This window comes from Malaclemys terrapin, chromosome 1 (genome assembly GCF_027887155.1).
Source record: "Malaclemys terrapin pileata isolate rMalTer1 chromosome 1, rMalTer1.hap1, whole genome shotgun sequence".
Taxonomy (NCBI): Eukaryota; Metazoa; Chordata; order Testudines; family Emydidae; genus Malaclemys; species Malaclemys terrapin.
In genome coordinates this window covers 42,234,492-42,250,704 of record NC_071505.1, presented here as the reverse complement: position 1 = coordinate 42,250,704, position 16,213 = coordinate 42,234,492, and the positions used below count along the sequence as shown (strand labels likewise).

At 40.2% G+C, this 16,213-nt stretch overlaps 1 protein-coding gene across 2 annotated transcripts in view; it reads right to left on the bottom strand.

Annotated features, from left to right (window-relative positions):
* The window catches only part of SLC13A1 (solute carrier family 13 member 1), a 44,483-nt gene extending 35,424 nt beyond the window's left edge, over nt 1–9,059 (bottom strand). Inside the window, exons 1-3 of one of the 2 annotated variants that reach the window (XM_054023150.1) lie at nt 8,926–9,059; nt 2,786–2,914; nt 284–420 (exon numbers count right to left, since the gene is read on the bottom strand). In XM_054023150.1, coding sequence (XP_053879125.1) covers nt 284–420; nt 2,786–2,914; nt 8,926–9,024 — 365 coding nt within the window. In that variant the 5' untranslated portion in view covers nt 9,025–9,059. The remainder of the gene's footprint in view (nt 1–283; nt 421–2,785; nt 2,915–8,925) is intronic. The other variant, XM_054023143.1, reaches the window with a different exon arrangement.
* Nucleotides 9,060–16,213: the final 7,154 nt, after the last annotated feature.

Genomic DNA, 16,213 nt, shown 5'->3' with positions numbered 1-16,213 from the left:
TTTGTTCTGAATATTACATAGTTATTGTGAATATCAGAGGCATTAGAAATAGAACTCATTCGTATCCTAATTATCCCTATAATTAGAATTTCAGCAAAAGAATAATGTTTCACCTTCTATAGTTCAACCAAAGCATTTCACATATTTTCATTTTATTTCAGCAGCAAAAGGTGCCTGGATTCTTACTAAGGAACAGAACAATATCCCTCTGTAGGCAATTATTTCTGTAGTACCAAGTTTTCCATGAGCATTACCATTTTCCAATGTAGTATTTAGTACATACCATGCAGGGTTCACACCCACTATCATCACCATTTTCAAAGCAATTCTCTTGTGCAAATTCCATTTTTCTATTGATGTGGCCAAACAAATTACTCCAATTAATAGCAAATGAAAATCTTTGAAATAAGCAGCTGCCACCTGAAATCAAAAACAATTTGTTGCTGAAACAGTTGCTTTTTATCTATCATTTTTAACATGACCAAATAAAAAATATCAGCCTCAGCAGAAACAAGTTAAGGCATGCATTGAAATATGTGCTGGAAAGGTCCCATTGTCGTTTAATTAGGTCAGTGCTATTGCTTAAACCCATATGAATCACTGGGTACATGGAGTTAAATAGGTGTGAAACAATGGAAGGAAGAGGATAATAAGTAAGGCTATTGATTAATTGCAGTTAACTCACGCGATTAACTCAAAAAAATTTATCACAATTTAAAAAATTATCCAAGATTAATCACATTGTTAAACAATAGAATACCAATTGAAATTTATTAAATATTTTTGGATGTTTTTCTACATTTTCAAACTTATTGATTTCTGGAGAAGACAGAATACGAAGTGTACAATGCTTATTTTATATTATTTTTTATTACAAATATTTGCACTGTAAAAATGGTCAACAAAAGAAATAGTATTTTCAGTTCACCTCCTACAAGAACTGTAGTGCAATCTCTTTATCGTGAAAGTGTAACTTACAAATGTAGATTTTTTTTGTTACATAACTGCACTCAAAACAAAATAATGTAAAACTTGACAGCCTAGAAGTCCACTCAGTCCTACCTCTTGTTCAGCCAATCACTCAGACAAACAAGTTTGGTTACAAGTTGCAGGAGATAATGCTGCCTGCTTCTTGTTTACAATGTCACTTGAAAATGAGAACAGGCATTTGCATGGCACTGTTGTAGCCGGAGTTGCAAGGCATTTACATGCCAGATATGCTAAATGTTTGTATGCCCCTTCTTGCTTCGACTTCCAGAGGACATGCTTCCATGCTGATGATGCTCATTAAAAAAAGAATACGTTAATTAAATTTGTGAATGAACTCGGGGGAGAATTGTATGTCTCCTATTCTGTTTTACCCACATTTCATGTTATAGCAGTCTTGGATGATGACTCAGCATGTTTTAAAAACATTTTCACAGCAGATTTGACAAAGTGTAAAGAAAGTACCAATGTGAGATTTCTAAAAATAGCTACAGCACTTGACCCAAGATTTAAGAATCTGAAATGCTGTCCAAAATTTGAGAGGGACGAGATGTGGAGCGTGCTTTCAGACGTCTTAAAAGAGCAACACGCAGATGCGGAAACTACAGAACCTGAACCACCAAAAAAGAAAATCAAACTTCTGCTGGTGGCATCTGACTCAGATAATGAAAGTGAACATCCGCCACTCTGCTTTGAATTGTTATCAAGCAGAACCCATCACCAGCATGGACGCATGTCCTCTGGAATGGTGGTTGAAACATGAAGGGACATATGAATCTGGCACGTAAATATCTTCCGACACCAGCTACAACAGTGCTATGCATTATCTCCTGCAGCATTATCTCCTGCAAATTGTAACCAAACTTGCTTGTCTGAGTGATTGACTGAACAAGAAGTAGGACTAAGTGGACTTGTAGGCTCTAAAGTTTTACATTATTTTATATTTGAATGCAGTAATTTTTTTTTGTACATAATTCTACATTTGCAAGTTCAACTTTCATGATAAAGTGCTTGCACTACAGTACTTGTATTAGGTGAATTTAAAAATACTATTTCTTTTATTTTTACAGTGCAAATATTTGTAATAAATATAAATATAAAGTGAGCACTGTACACTTTGTATTCTGTGTTGTAATTGAAATCAATATATTTGAAAATGTAGAAAACATCCAAAGATATTTAAATAAACAGTATTCTATTATTGTTTAACAGAGCAATTAATCGTGTGATTACTCGTGATTAATTTTGGTGGCATTTCGGCGGCGGGTCCTTCAGTGCCGCCGAAGAAACCCGGAGTGAGTGAAGGGCCCGCCGCCGAAGACCCGGAGCGCCACCAGGTGAGTAAAATAAAAGCGCCGCAGCAGGTGGCACCTTTTTTTTTTATCACTTCCCCTGTTCCCTCCACCTGGCCAGGCCACTGATGTCCAGAGCACTTTCTCATCTATTGATCTCAAAGCACTTTGCAAAGGGAGATAAGTGTTATTATCACCATTTCACAGATGTGACAACTTTGGCTCAGAGATGATGCCTGCAATAATTTGTGCTGGCTTCTGCTGCAGGTTTGAGCATGAGGCGGAACCAATTGAATAGATCTTGGTCCAGAAAGATCTGTATGCTTAACTTTGAGCATACAAATAGTCCTGAGCTTGAGGCCCCATTGTGATAATTGCTGCAGAAACACATAGTAAAGACAGCTGATGAAATTGCAGCATTACGCAGTTCTTTCTTTAGGGATTCCACAGTTTATGGCTATATAATATGTGCAGCGTAAGAAGATAGGGAAGAAGAGGAAGGTTACCTCCTTGGATGCCATAATACCAAACATTGGGAACATTAAGGCAGGAAGTAAAGCTGAAACAGCCAGTGGCAAAGCTTCTGTGAGCCAAAAGATCGCAACTACAAACAGCGTGTATGCACATTCTGCTTCCTAGAATACACAAGATATCATTAAAAATAAGATTGGATTCATCTAGCAAACAATCCTACAATGGTATAGGGGACTAATCCAAACCCCACAGAAGTCGATAGAAGGACTCGCGCTGACTTAATTTGGTTTTGAGTTGGGGCCCAAAGCTTAATTGTACTTAATATTATCATCAGAAGCAGATAATTTGATTTATATCCTTATAAATAATAAAAAACATTATGATGAACTATTATTTTATGTATTTATTATTTTATTTTTTATTTTTCTTTGTTTATAAACATGCACCATTAAAAAGAAACGCCTGCCATTTGCTCCAGGCACTTCATGAGACATTTTGAAACTACAATTATACAAGTAGATTATGCCAGGAACCTCTCTTCACCCAAGAATTAAAATAAATCATAACCCCCAGCAACTAAAAATATCCTTTTGATCTTTAATATTGCCCAGAGAACTCCCGTGCAAGCAGTACGTGAAATCCTGGCCCTGCTGAAGATAATTAGATTTTCCCGTTGACATCAATGGAGCAAGGACTTTACCCAGTCTGCTTCGATACAGTTGTCCTTATATCTTGCAGTTTTAACATATCTTTCATTCTGAATCCTGGAACACAGGATTCACTTTACCTTCACCTCTGAAATGCAGCTACTGTTGCAGCAATTGAAACTGTAGAAGGAATTGGGGTAGGTAGAATGAAATTACCAACATTGGAGTTTGGCCAAACCTGCTCTGAGCTTTGGGTTTCTACTGAAACCAAATGCCTTGTGTTTGGAATTCTGTTAGGCATACTTTGCACAGCTCTGGTTTATACTTCTGCTCTTGAAAAAAGTGCCTTTCTTACCAAGCGAGGTCAGGAGAGGAAAATGGCATATGTATTGTTAGCATCCTTTCATCTACGAGAGACGGTGGGAATTGCAGGCTATGATGGTTTGCAATGTCTCATGTGACTGAATAGTCCAATCTGATATTTGCATAATCTTTGGCAGTTATTGCAAATGTATGTATCTTGCTTGGGAGCTGCTTGCTTCCTATGGGCTCTTTTCTGTTCAGGCTGTAGGAGCCAGCTTCTGTCATGGACTTTGATACCCTGATGGAGACGATGGCACCACTTGTTACGATCATCATATGTATGTACAGTGGCTAATACTAAAAGATGTAGCTTTGGGGATAAATGATGGGATACAGTTTTTACCTTAGGAAGGCTGGTTCAAATCCAACCCAAGGGAGTAATGGTCAAACATTCCTTCTACTGGCAGTTTTTGGTCTATGTGAAAGAAGCGTAAGTGTCTGTATTGCAAAACTTCTACCAAATTTGACACTAATTTGCACCTTTGTTCACAGATTTAGCAGAAACTGGACTGCTCCCCACCAACTAATGGTGAATCCTGCAGAAAAAAAGAGGAGGTGGATTTGTGAGGCATGTGGAGAAGGTTGCTATCTGATAGTGTCTGTTCTGTGGATAACAAGACACCTTCATTCTCCAGGACCTTCAATCTAGTGCCTTTTATTTGCTGTAAAAATATACTAAGAGTTTAGAAAAGCAAGCAAGCAGTGATATCCTTTGCATCGCTGTGTATGGTGTTTACACTGGAATATGTATGAAAGCATCTCATGTAGTTTCTCCGACATCAGCAAAATTTAGGCCCCCAAAAGTCAAATTAATGTGCTGGATTGTATATAACCTTTGTCAGGTTCAGTGAAATCCTTACTGGCTTAATGCAGCTACTTCTGAAGGATTCAGTGAATGATTTATTTTCCCCCTTTTGGTTGTGTAATTTTATAATGGGAGTTTTCCACTGAGACTCAATGACTTCTGAACTAGACTTTTACGTGCTATCATTTTTTCTACTGAGATCAGATCAGTGCCAAGAAGAAGTACCAGAAAAACCCTTATCCAGTGTGATTGTTCTGCCAACATGGAATTGGCATACCAGGAGCCATTCAAGCCTCAGAAGTTACTGGCCTGAAATGACTTCATACATTTATTTTAAGTAAAAAAATTAAAAAATGATCCCTGCTATAACTTTTCACTATATTTGTAGGTCACCTTGTTGTCTTGATATGGTATATTTATATGCCATTTATTTATACATACTAAAATGTAGGTAACCTGACCGGAAATTGAAGACATGGGTCATGTCAGATCAGGATTTTATTAAATATGATAACTTTTTAAATCATTGACGTACGAGGGCCTGATTCTTGTTTACAGTTAGGCCCCTTGCCCTACACAGGAAGTACAAAGGACCCTTAAAGTGGGTAAAAATTGCATTTACTGAGACTGTACATGTAGATTGTTGCTTAGATTAAAAACTCTTCAAGGTAGGGAGTTTCTTCTTGTTCTGTGCCTAGCATAGTGGGGCTCTGGCCCATGGTGGGGGGGCACCTTGTCACTACTGCATATCTCCCAACATTTCAGGGGGCTAAAGCAAGATGCAGCGCCACTCAGATTTGGCCCATCTACTTCACCGTAAACAACGATGGAAGGGCAGCTGGGCCAAACCTGAGTGGTGCTGCTACCCTGTGTGCCAGGTCACAATGCCACTTGGTTTGGGGGCCATCTTTAATGGTGGTGTGATGGGATCCCTGGGGTGCAGCCTGGGACTGTGAGACCACTGTGCCCCCTTGTAAAGGTCCGGTGCGGGGGTTGGGCCCTCTCAGGGGCTGTCGGGAGCCAGGCCAGGCTGCCTCACTACACAGAATTCATATGTGATGCTGGGCAAGTCACTTAAACCAAACTTTTCACAGGTGGTCACTAATTGCGTGTTCCTCATTTTCTGGATATCTGACTTGAGATCCAGGGGCCTAATTTGCATAAGTTCTGAGCATTCACAGCTTTGACTGAAGTAGATAAGAACTGCACATTGAACATATAGAGTACTAATGCTAAGTACTCTGAAAAATCAGGTGCTAGGTATAGGGATAGGAATAGGGATAATACCACCCCCTCACCTCTCATGGATGCTGTGAAAATGAATTCATTAATATTTATGAATGCACTCAGATGCCATAGTGATGAGTACTACAGAAAAGTCCATGAGGAAACTAATAACTCTGTCTTCAGAGCAGGGTTTGCAAAGAGTGCAGTAAATAAGGCCTTGAACAATAAGAAGAAAACAAACCACTGAAACCTGCGCAATTAGTGAGCACCATCCACTGATTGAGGAGGGGTCCTAAGGAAAAAATAATATGTGATCATTTAAAATCTATATCATAATTCATACACACAAGGGGGCCCCATTAAGGTTGCAGAGGCAATCTTAATTCTGCCATTTTCTACCTACCTTTGCAGTCTTAAAAATGTCCTTTTAATATAGCTTTTTGTGTTATGGTAAAACTACTGTAGCCATAGACTCTTGATTAGCCCTTTTGAACAATATTCATATATTCATTTTCCAAATACATTACAGAGAGGCCTTCTTATAAGAAACTATTAAAAAAATCCAGCATGTTTATAAGAATCAGTTCTCTGTGTCCCAGACCATATTATACATCTCTTAATTACAGTGCTTTTAAATGAATGAAATTGATTAAGTACATTCATATATCCGTTTTATTGCTTGACATTTTTAATCTCCCCCCCCCTACTTCCTGCAACCTCCTCATCCTGGGAGAAAAGGGAAGCTTATGCCATAAACAAAACTTAAAAATAAAAGTGTCCTGGATTGCTTGAAGCCCTCCTTTTAACCCACCAAATAGGTACAGCACAGGCACCAGCACTGCAAGCTTCATCACATTGCCCTGCCAGTGTGCTCCATTCCTAACATTGAGCCCTCTGCCACAGAAGGAAAGCTGGCTGAGTGTGCATGTCCGGGCAGACTTTGGCTTCCTAAAACAGCCTGTCAGGAAGGATGCCCATTAGCATCAGCAGTGATGACACAACAATTAGATGTTTTCTTTAATATAAATCTCAGCTCTTGCAGTTAAGATGAGCTGAAACATGGTGAGGTGGTTTTTTTAAAAAAATTTTAAAAGTGGTTGCTAGCATATTGCTATCATTTCAACTACCATTAGGTGCTTTAAGTCCTGAAAGAAACTGGCCAGCTCAGCTGGGTGGTGGAGAGGGAATATGGACTCTGGACACACCTGCCCCCTTCTCATCCTTCTTGCATAGCAACACTGCTGGCAGTGGAGACCCTGGAAGATTTTTTATAATAAGTCATTGAACAAAACTGTAAACCCCGTATGTGAAGGAAGCCATGTATTCGGCTGCTGCCGTATCTTCAGTACCCCTAGTTCCATTGCCTCTGGCTGGCAATGCTACTCACCTGGACTTTCTGCATTCCCCAGATACATTGCCACTGGCCTCTGGGCAAGTGTGCACAAGCATGGAAGGTTTGGGGCCCCCTCTTCCACTTGTGCTTTTGCACAGGGCCAGCCATGATCTCACTTTTAATACTGACATATTCAAACAGAGATTCTTAATTTAACCCAGTGTTGTTTCACTGGCATTTTCATTGGTTTGAACTGGATCCAGTGGTTTGGGCCATGTGCCAAATTCTCTGCTGGTGCAAATGAGTGCTGCTCCACTGAAGTAATTGGATCTGTGCCAGTTTATACCAGCAGAGCAATTGGCCCCATGTTTCCATTTATCTATTGTTGTCTCTTTCATTTTTAAAGCAGTGTCTCAGTTTATACATTTTTAACCTCAAAAGACATACTTTCCTTCCTAGAACATGCTGCTTTGATGGAGGACAAGAAACAATTCCTTGTTTCCTGCTTTGATTGGTGACAGATGGACTGATTAAGAATACATTTAGCATACCCATAATATTCAGATCACTTTACTGCTCAGGGAAAAATCTTTTCATTAACATTATTATTGACTTTTAACAAATGTCTTGATTACACAAGAATGGCCACATTTCACTAACAATAATCATGTTATCGTTTTCCACAAAGGGACAAATTCAGTTGGGTGTTAGATGCTCAGTAAATGCAAGGACTGTAATCTGAAACACTGATCTCATGTGCAACAATTGGACATTTTCTTAAATGTAAATTTGGCTTTCGCTGTTAGATTACACAAAGCATTTTTTCCCCTTTAAAAATAGTTGCTGCAAATTTCATCTGAAAGATTCAGGCAGACACACTTGAGAACAAATGCAGAGCAGGGGAAAAGATACCAGTTGAAGGGAAAAGTTGGTTAAATGTAACTAGAGCAATGGACAAACATAAGGAATTCCACTTTTTTAGGAAGACATGTCCAGCCTGCCTAGATCTAAGATCAAATTCTTCCCTTTTCTTCTTTCTACACATATGAGCCAATGAAGCCTGTCAAGTGGAGCAGGAGCACTTGCTCTGTAGCAAACCTCTTCATTTCTGCTTTGGGCTCCAGGAACATGGGCTTAGGGGCAGGCCTATGAGTGCAGCAAGGAGGGACTGGGGAGCGTGGTCTGCTGCAGATGATGTGGAATAGCTGAGATCTGTACTTAATGTTTTGGGACTGGCCAGTGAAACAATTTTTCAGCTGTCCATTGTATTCAAATAAGGAATGCAACAGCTCCTACTCCAGTTCTCCAGTCTTCCAAAGAGACCTCCAGGTTAGACAAGAAAATTGATACTCCTGATATTTCTAAGATAAAGAAGAAGCAGAACCTTCCTTTTAAAAATATGAAACACAGAGATCTTCTTTATACATCAGGAAGAAACAAAATAAAAGGCAAAAACCATATTTCCCCCTTTTTAGTTCATCTATACTGTAAAATATACTGCAAATAGATTGAGCAACTTCATTGTGTCCAAAATTAAAACAAACCAAACAGGGTAGGATTTTCAGAATAGGCAATGTGATTTGGATGTCCAATTCCCAATGTTAGTGAGAAATAATGGTCACTTTGCTGTTTACATTAAACTTGTTCTGTTTTATATATTTCTGTAAAAACACTGCAATGTACTGAAAATAATCCCTGACGCAAACATATTTGAGAATCTAGCCATTCTGAAAGGACGTGGGAAACTCACGCAGACATACAGTATATAATAATTGCCTATAACATCAGTTCACTTACTTTGGTTCGAATGATGAGAGGCAGTGGAAGTAAAAGCAGTGGAGTGAAGAGAATCAGTAGGAACCTTCGGTAGATCCAAAGCTGACTGAAAATTTTCATTGCTGAGAGCTGACGGCTCAGTTTTCTGGTAGAAACTAACAAAAAAAAAAAAAATCAGATGGCCTATAAATAGTTGACTCTGATTAATATTTCTCTAAACTATCACCTTTAGCCTTTGCAACAGGCTGGTTAGTCAAGCTAAGTTAAAAACAAATCTTTCTCTTTATTGTTTTAAGTTTCAGAGTAACAGCCGTGTTAGTCTGTATCCACAAAAAGAAGAACAGGAGTACTTGTGGCACCTTAGAGACTAACAAATTAGAGACTGTCACCTTCAGCCCCCAACTAAAACCTCTCCAGCGCATCATCAGAGATCTACAACCTATCCTGAAAGATGATCCTTTACTCTCACAGATCTTGGGAGACAGACCTGTCCTCGCTTACAGACAACCCCCCAACCTAAAGCAAATACTCACCAGCAACCACACATCACTGAACAAAACCACTAACCCAGGAACCTATCCTTGTAACAAACCCCGATGCCAACTCTGTCCACATATCTATTCAAGTGACATCATCATAGGACCTAATCACATCAGCCATACCATCAGGGGCTCGTTCACCTGCACATCTACCAATGTGATATATGCCATCATGTGCCAGCAATGCCCCTCTGCCATGTACATTGGCCAAACCGGACAGTCTCTACGCAAAAGAATTAATGGACACAAATCTGACATCAGGAATCAAAATACTCAAAAACCAGTGGGAGAACACTTTAACCTGTCTGGTCATTCAGTGACAGACCTGCGGGTGGCTATATTACAACAGAAAAACTTCAAAAACAGACTCCAAAGAGAGACTGCAGAGCTAGAATTGATATGCAAACTAGACACAATCAACTCCGGTTTGAATAAGGACTGGGAATGGCTGAGCCATTACAAACGTTGACTCTATCTCCCCTTGTAAGTACTCTCACACTTCTTATCACACTGTCTGTACTGGGCTAGCTTGATTATCACTTCAAAAGTTTTTTTTTTTTTTTCTCTTAATTAATTGGCCTCTCAGAGTTGGTAAGACAACTCCCACCTGTTTATGCTCTCTGTATGTGTGTATATATATCTCCTCATTATATGTTCCATTCTATATGCATCCGAAGAAGTGGGCTGTAGTCCACGAAAGCTTATGCTCTAATAAATTTGTTAGTCTCTAAGGTGCCACAAGTACTCCTGTTCTTCTTTTTATTGTTTTAGTGTCTTTACTAACACTAGGAAGATAAGATTGGTGTTCACCTGTAAAACCAAGGCTAGAAATGTGCCCTGCATTTATGGTGTAGTTGTTTTCTCATTACTATCTTCTTCTCCCCCGTAATATATACATAATATATTCCTATAACTGGAATAGGGCGTAGAGAGCTAGATCCTGCAAGGTATTGAGAAAGCTCTTAACTACTATTGACCTAAATAGGAACTGAAGACCCCCACACTTACAGGAGTGGCCCCTTGCAAGTTCAGGCCCAAGGACAGGTTATATCTCTATGCTTGACATTTTATTTATGTTAAGCTCAAGCCTAACCTGCTCTGTTTTAAAGGGAGCCCAGGAACTAACACGATCCACAGAAAACATGTGATCTGGAAGAAGAAAATTCTCTACCTACCCATGGCACTTCTAATACAGCTTTACTGTTAGTGAGAAAACAGGCTTCATTAGCATGAACACAACATAAGCTGACATTTTGGAAAGACATAATTGAGAACACATGCCTACAAAATGTAAAGTAGAATGGAGTGAAAGTCACACCTCTGACTGTAATGGCCCATGGCCTTGTATGTGCGGTGAGAGATGCACTCAGCTCAGAAAAGCTTTGCCAGGCTCCCGCTGCCACCGATCCATTTTCATTTCCTCCACTGCGCAGAGTGATTGGCAGCTGGAATTTACTAATATTCAGCCCTTAAATAGCACTTTTCATCCATAGATTACCAAGGAAGGAAAATATCATTATCTCCCTTTTACAGAGGAGGAAACAGAGAGGTAGAGGGACTCGCTTGAGGCTGCACAGCAGACGAGTAGCAGAGCCAGGATGTCTCCCGCTTCACTGATGCCCATGATGCCTCCCATCAAATTAGGGGTGATGTAAAGAGGAGATGGCAATGTGCTGGGCCCTGATGAGGAGTGAGTTCTCTGAATAGCAAAGGGAGGGACAGAAGCAATGGATATTGGGCAAAGGCCATGACATCAATAGGATTTAGCCACTGGAGTGGCAGACAGTACTATCCACTTTTCTTTCCACGTATTCAAGAGCTCCCTTTTCTGAACTCATAAGCAATGTGGGGTCAGAAATGACTCTCTGACCAGCTGCAGTATTTAATACATATGTACGCACATACCTACTAAGGGGGATGCAATCTGATGCACTTTAAACCTACACTTTTATCATGTTCCCTTTTTCTGATTCCCTCCCGATGAATAATCACTTCTGACCCTTGCAGAATTCCATCATGGAAAATGCAATCAGATTGCAAAACAATAAAATTAAATCAAAAAATAAAAATAAAAACCAACATGCAGAACAACTGGAAGAAACAACTCTGTAAGATTTTAATAAAATGTGATTTAGGAATCTGGACAAGAAAACATGGGTTTAGGGCTCAGCAGAGGTGCCACTAAAAACATTTAGTTTGTACAGGTTCCTATGATCTCTTTAGCTTGATTTTCTTAGGGCTGCTAGTGGATTGTAATTTTCTATTTTTCTTTCCAGCTGTTCCATGTGACTGAACTTACATTCAAGAGCTGCAAAGCAGCTGGGAAAGAGATAGCAGCAGAGGAGAGTCCATTGGTAGCCTTTGAAGAAACAGCTCACAGAAACCACATGAAGCCCCATTTTCTTCATGTGACCCTGTGATCCACTTGTCCATAGAGTGGGGGGGAACCACTTATATTTTATGCTTAGCTATGACCTCTATTGCTGACTGTAAAATAGTTGGCTTGCATCCAATATATTCCAGAACAGTGTTCTTGTAGCATAGTTCATTAACAAAACATTTTGCACTTTTAAAATCTTACAGTAGGAAGGAAAGTGGAAGCTTTGTGAGCTATTGATTATAACACATTTTATAGCTCCTGTGAAGCTGGCTGACCAGATCATGGCAGAATGTACTCAGGTCAATTCACTTGTGTATTAGTATGGATCAATGCAATTAGTGTTTTGGGTGTTTAAACTTCATAAAACTAATGGGATGTTACATGCATTGTTTTCACTTATCTGTTCCTGTCATAATGTAATACCAAACATCCACATTGTAAATACCCTTGTAACTGAATAACTCAGACATCAAAGAAGCCTTGGGGAATGCTAATGAAGGCCTTTATTCAAAAAGGTGCTAAGTCCAAAGCAAATGGCCATTGTGGTGATGACCTGAGGTCAGAGACTCCAAATGCATTCCGCATGCAAAGGAAAAGTCCACGTGGGTAGAGCCCATGTCAGCTTGTCTTCTGTGAGAAGATATAAATATGGATTCAAAGAAAGACCCATTCTCTCTAGACTGTTTGGATTCTAATGGCGGAATAACTGAACAAGAAGACGGAGATCCCCCGAGTTATTCTGAGTAGCCCTGAGAGACTTTTGGGAAACTGGCAGATTATTGCATCTCTGCTACTATTTGGAATTATAAACCGAGACTCACCTGTACATATATTTTACCTGCTTTAACCTCTCAATAACTCACCTTTTCTTTTCTTAGCTAATAAACCTTTAGTTAGTTTACTACAGCATTGGCTGCCAGCATTGTCTTGGGGTAAGTGACTGGTCTCTTGGGACTGAGAGATACCTAAATGTGATGTGATTTTTGGTTTAAGTGACCTTTTATCACAAAGTCCAGTTTGTCTGGGTGGCAAGATAGACTGGAGAGGCTAAGGGGACTGTCTGTGACTCCATGGTAAGACTGTAGAGTGATCCAGGAGTTCACATTTGTTACAGGCTTGGTGAAATCTAATTATAGAACACATCACCAGTTTGGGGTCTCTGCCCTTGTTTTCTGACAGTCTACCCTGAGGTAGGCACTCACAGTTGTGAGCCACTCCAGACAGTGTGACAGCTCCTTTTTAATTTTTGCAGGCGTGGAATTCCTCTCATGCCTGGATGCTACGGTCATGGTTGGGGGTTAGATGTATCTCTGACCCCCTTTATAAGTCGGAGTGCACTCCCTCTCAGGGCTCAGGCCTTGAGCATTCACATCTCTGGGTTGGAATCATGTGATTCTCCCACCTTTAGATCAGGGCACTGGGCTACAGCCCCCTGTCCACCAACTGTGATTATTCAGCAAGCCCAATGGGACTTGACCACACTACGAAGCTCTGTTTTCTCACTGGGAAGTTTTGACACCACTGCTACTCATCCCAGGTTTCCAGAATGATGTGATCCCACCACACCATGCTGGTTCTCCTGCACCAGAAGCGATGGTCCAACCATGGGCATACGGTGGCAATACTGGGATTCGCCATATCTGTTCCATGTGAGCTGAATGAGTTGTCATTGACCCTCCTGGTTATCCATCTTCAACATGTCAGAAAATTCAGCCCAAATTCCATCCACCTACTCCAATGTATAACCATTTGTCCCACGATAAGAAGCAGTTGCAGAAACAGAGCATCATCCCATTTCTGCATTTCTTCCACCCAGTTTAGCAGGGAATTACAGTGAGGGGCAAAGTCATCAGGAAATGTTTGATTGCAAGGGACAGCATCAATACCACATAGGAAAGTGGTTCCTCGAACGTCTCCCTGTCTGCACAGAATCCTGGGATACACCATACAATTTCAGTGGTGATAACAACAGTGGCAGAGCGGATGCGGGGTATACATGTATACCCAGTGTTAAAGCCACGTCCAGCACAGCATAAGGTGGACACTTGCGGTGGGTAAGGGGAACGTGCGTGAGCATGTACGTGGTCCAGTACTCAAGTGTGTGCATCAGCGTAGACATAGCCTATGTGGTCTTCCTGCTAGAGTAACAGTCCTGCCATTAAAATAACCATTCCATACCATACAGCTCTAAATAGTCACACAGTAAACATTTCCCCTGACCCGGTCACATACAGTCTCTGAATTAATACAGATCGAGTATTCCTAAACTATTATATATCAGCCAATGTCCTTCATGACTACACAAGTCTAAGACTGCATGATGTTACTTATTGGATGCACTACAATGCCGGGTGATCATAGGCTACAGCTGACAAACACTGATAATCCTAACCCTGCTTTTCCTCCATTTCTTTGATTAAATCCTCAACACCATTTCTCTTTCTGTGTGATATGTACCTAATAGTGTTCTTATTGCCAGGTAGTTACCCAGATTCCCCTGGAGGCACTTATCCTTTACAGCCAAATCCTCCTCACCTTATTCACACAACTCCCATTGGATTCAATGGATATTTTACATTAGTGAAGAAAGCTGCTTTTAGACCTTTATGATTTTGTGCTTGTTTTTTACAAGTCTCCTTTTATAACGTTGTGAGTCGCTTAACAGTGTTGTTAAAAAGTGTGTGCCCACATGCCCTATGCTGTGATTCATCACTGTGAGATTCGATGATTCCTGCCTGGCTCTTCCAGGTACCACCCATTCCTTTCCCGGTCAGCAGGCTTCCCTATAGCCTTCCTTCTGGCCTGCCCTGGGTGCAGCATTCGCCACAGCCCACCTTCTAGGGGCTGCATTGAAGAATCTTTTAACAGGTTTCTCTGTTGCCCTCCTTCTAGGAACAGCAGTCCATCTGCCCTGGGTGAAGGGCTCTCAACAGTCCTCCTGCACTTAAATCCTGGCAAACGTTCCAGCCTAACACTTTGCTGGCTCTGCTGCAGGAAAGCCTTCCTACTCCCTGATGGTCCCACGCCCTGTGTGAATAAGCAGCAAGGATATCTTACAGAAGGCACTACATCTGGGCTACCATCACGCAACTCTTGGTCATTAGACTCACACACAGGCCAGAGCTTGGACCTCTAAACCCTTACAAGGTCAGATCACCCTGTACCATTTTTCCCTAGAATGTGATTTTTCATTGTTTATTAATAATTATTGTTTGTTGAGTATTGACCATATACTTCATGCTCTATGATACAAGAGTCCTTTACAATCTAAGGCCCTTACCCTACATTGCTGGATCCTTACACCAGTGCAGACTCCTGTTGTGGTGAAGGAGATTCCATACAGACCAAAGGGTCTTCCTGTGCAGACATGCTTGCTGAATCAGTGCCTGAACTTTTCAAGGAATTTACAATTTAAGCTGTTCAGACTTGTACCAGTTGCTGCAAGTTCACTCTGTATATAATGAGGTACACACTTTTGTGGAGTGTACAATAACCTGTATGCCTCCCTACATTTTTATCTGCTCAGAGTGCTAATAATGTTCTTTGTTAACTTAGGAAAAACCTTCAATACACTTTTGTTTGTAATTTTGTTTTTCAAAATGGTACATAATTTTTCAGAAAAATCTGAGCTACAAGAATGTAAAACACAAAAATCAGAATCCAGAATCATCCTGATCAAACGCCATACTGTGCCACTGATTTTTATTACTTTCAGTTAAAGTTGTGCTTTAAAAACGAATCAGTGGCGCAATATAGCCCCAGGTACGCGTCCTTTAAAATAGGCATCATTCTGTAATCTCATAAAGTGAGTGCACACTTTGAATTCACTTACAGCTACAATCTTAATGGAAGGCAGAAAAAGCTTCGGATGATGTAAAATGGCACAATTTATTCTAGAAGGCTGTTTGTGGGGATCTCCTTCATTAAAGTGAAATCTGTTTTGTACAGTCATCCAGCAACAAGAATATGAGTCGGTAGCATTATATTGGATCAATTTCTGTTGAGACGAGTCACCAGAAAGGGGAATTATTTACAGCAGCTCATCATTTATTCATGTTAGTGTTAGAGCCCTTAACCACTGCAATTATTTCAAGTGATCATAGTTAATTTTAGGCAGCATAAGCCATACTTTTAGGCAGCATCAATTATTGTATCATAATGACAAGATAAGGTTCATGATTAATTAAAATATATCCATACTGGCTTTGTCTGAGTTGTTAGATCAATTTGTATTATATCAGGGTACAATATTAATTGGACACAACTCTGAGCTAATACCTTGGAATGATTAATATTCAGCACCATGGGGATAAAGAATCTTGAGGAAGAATACTCAATTGATCTTAATCAAACAGCAAAATTTAATCAAGGTAACAACATTGAATCAATA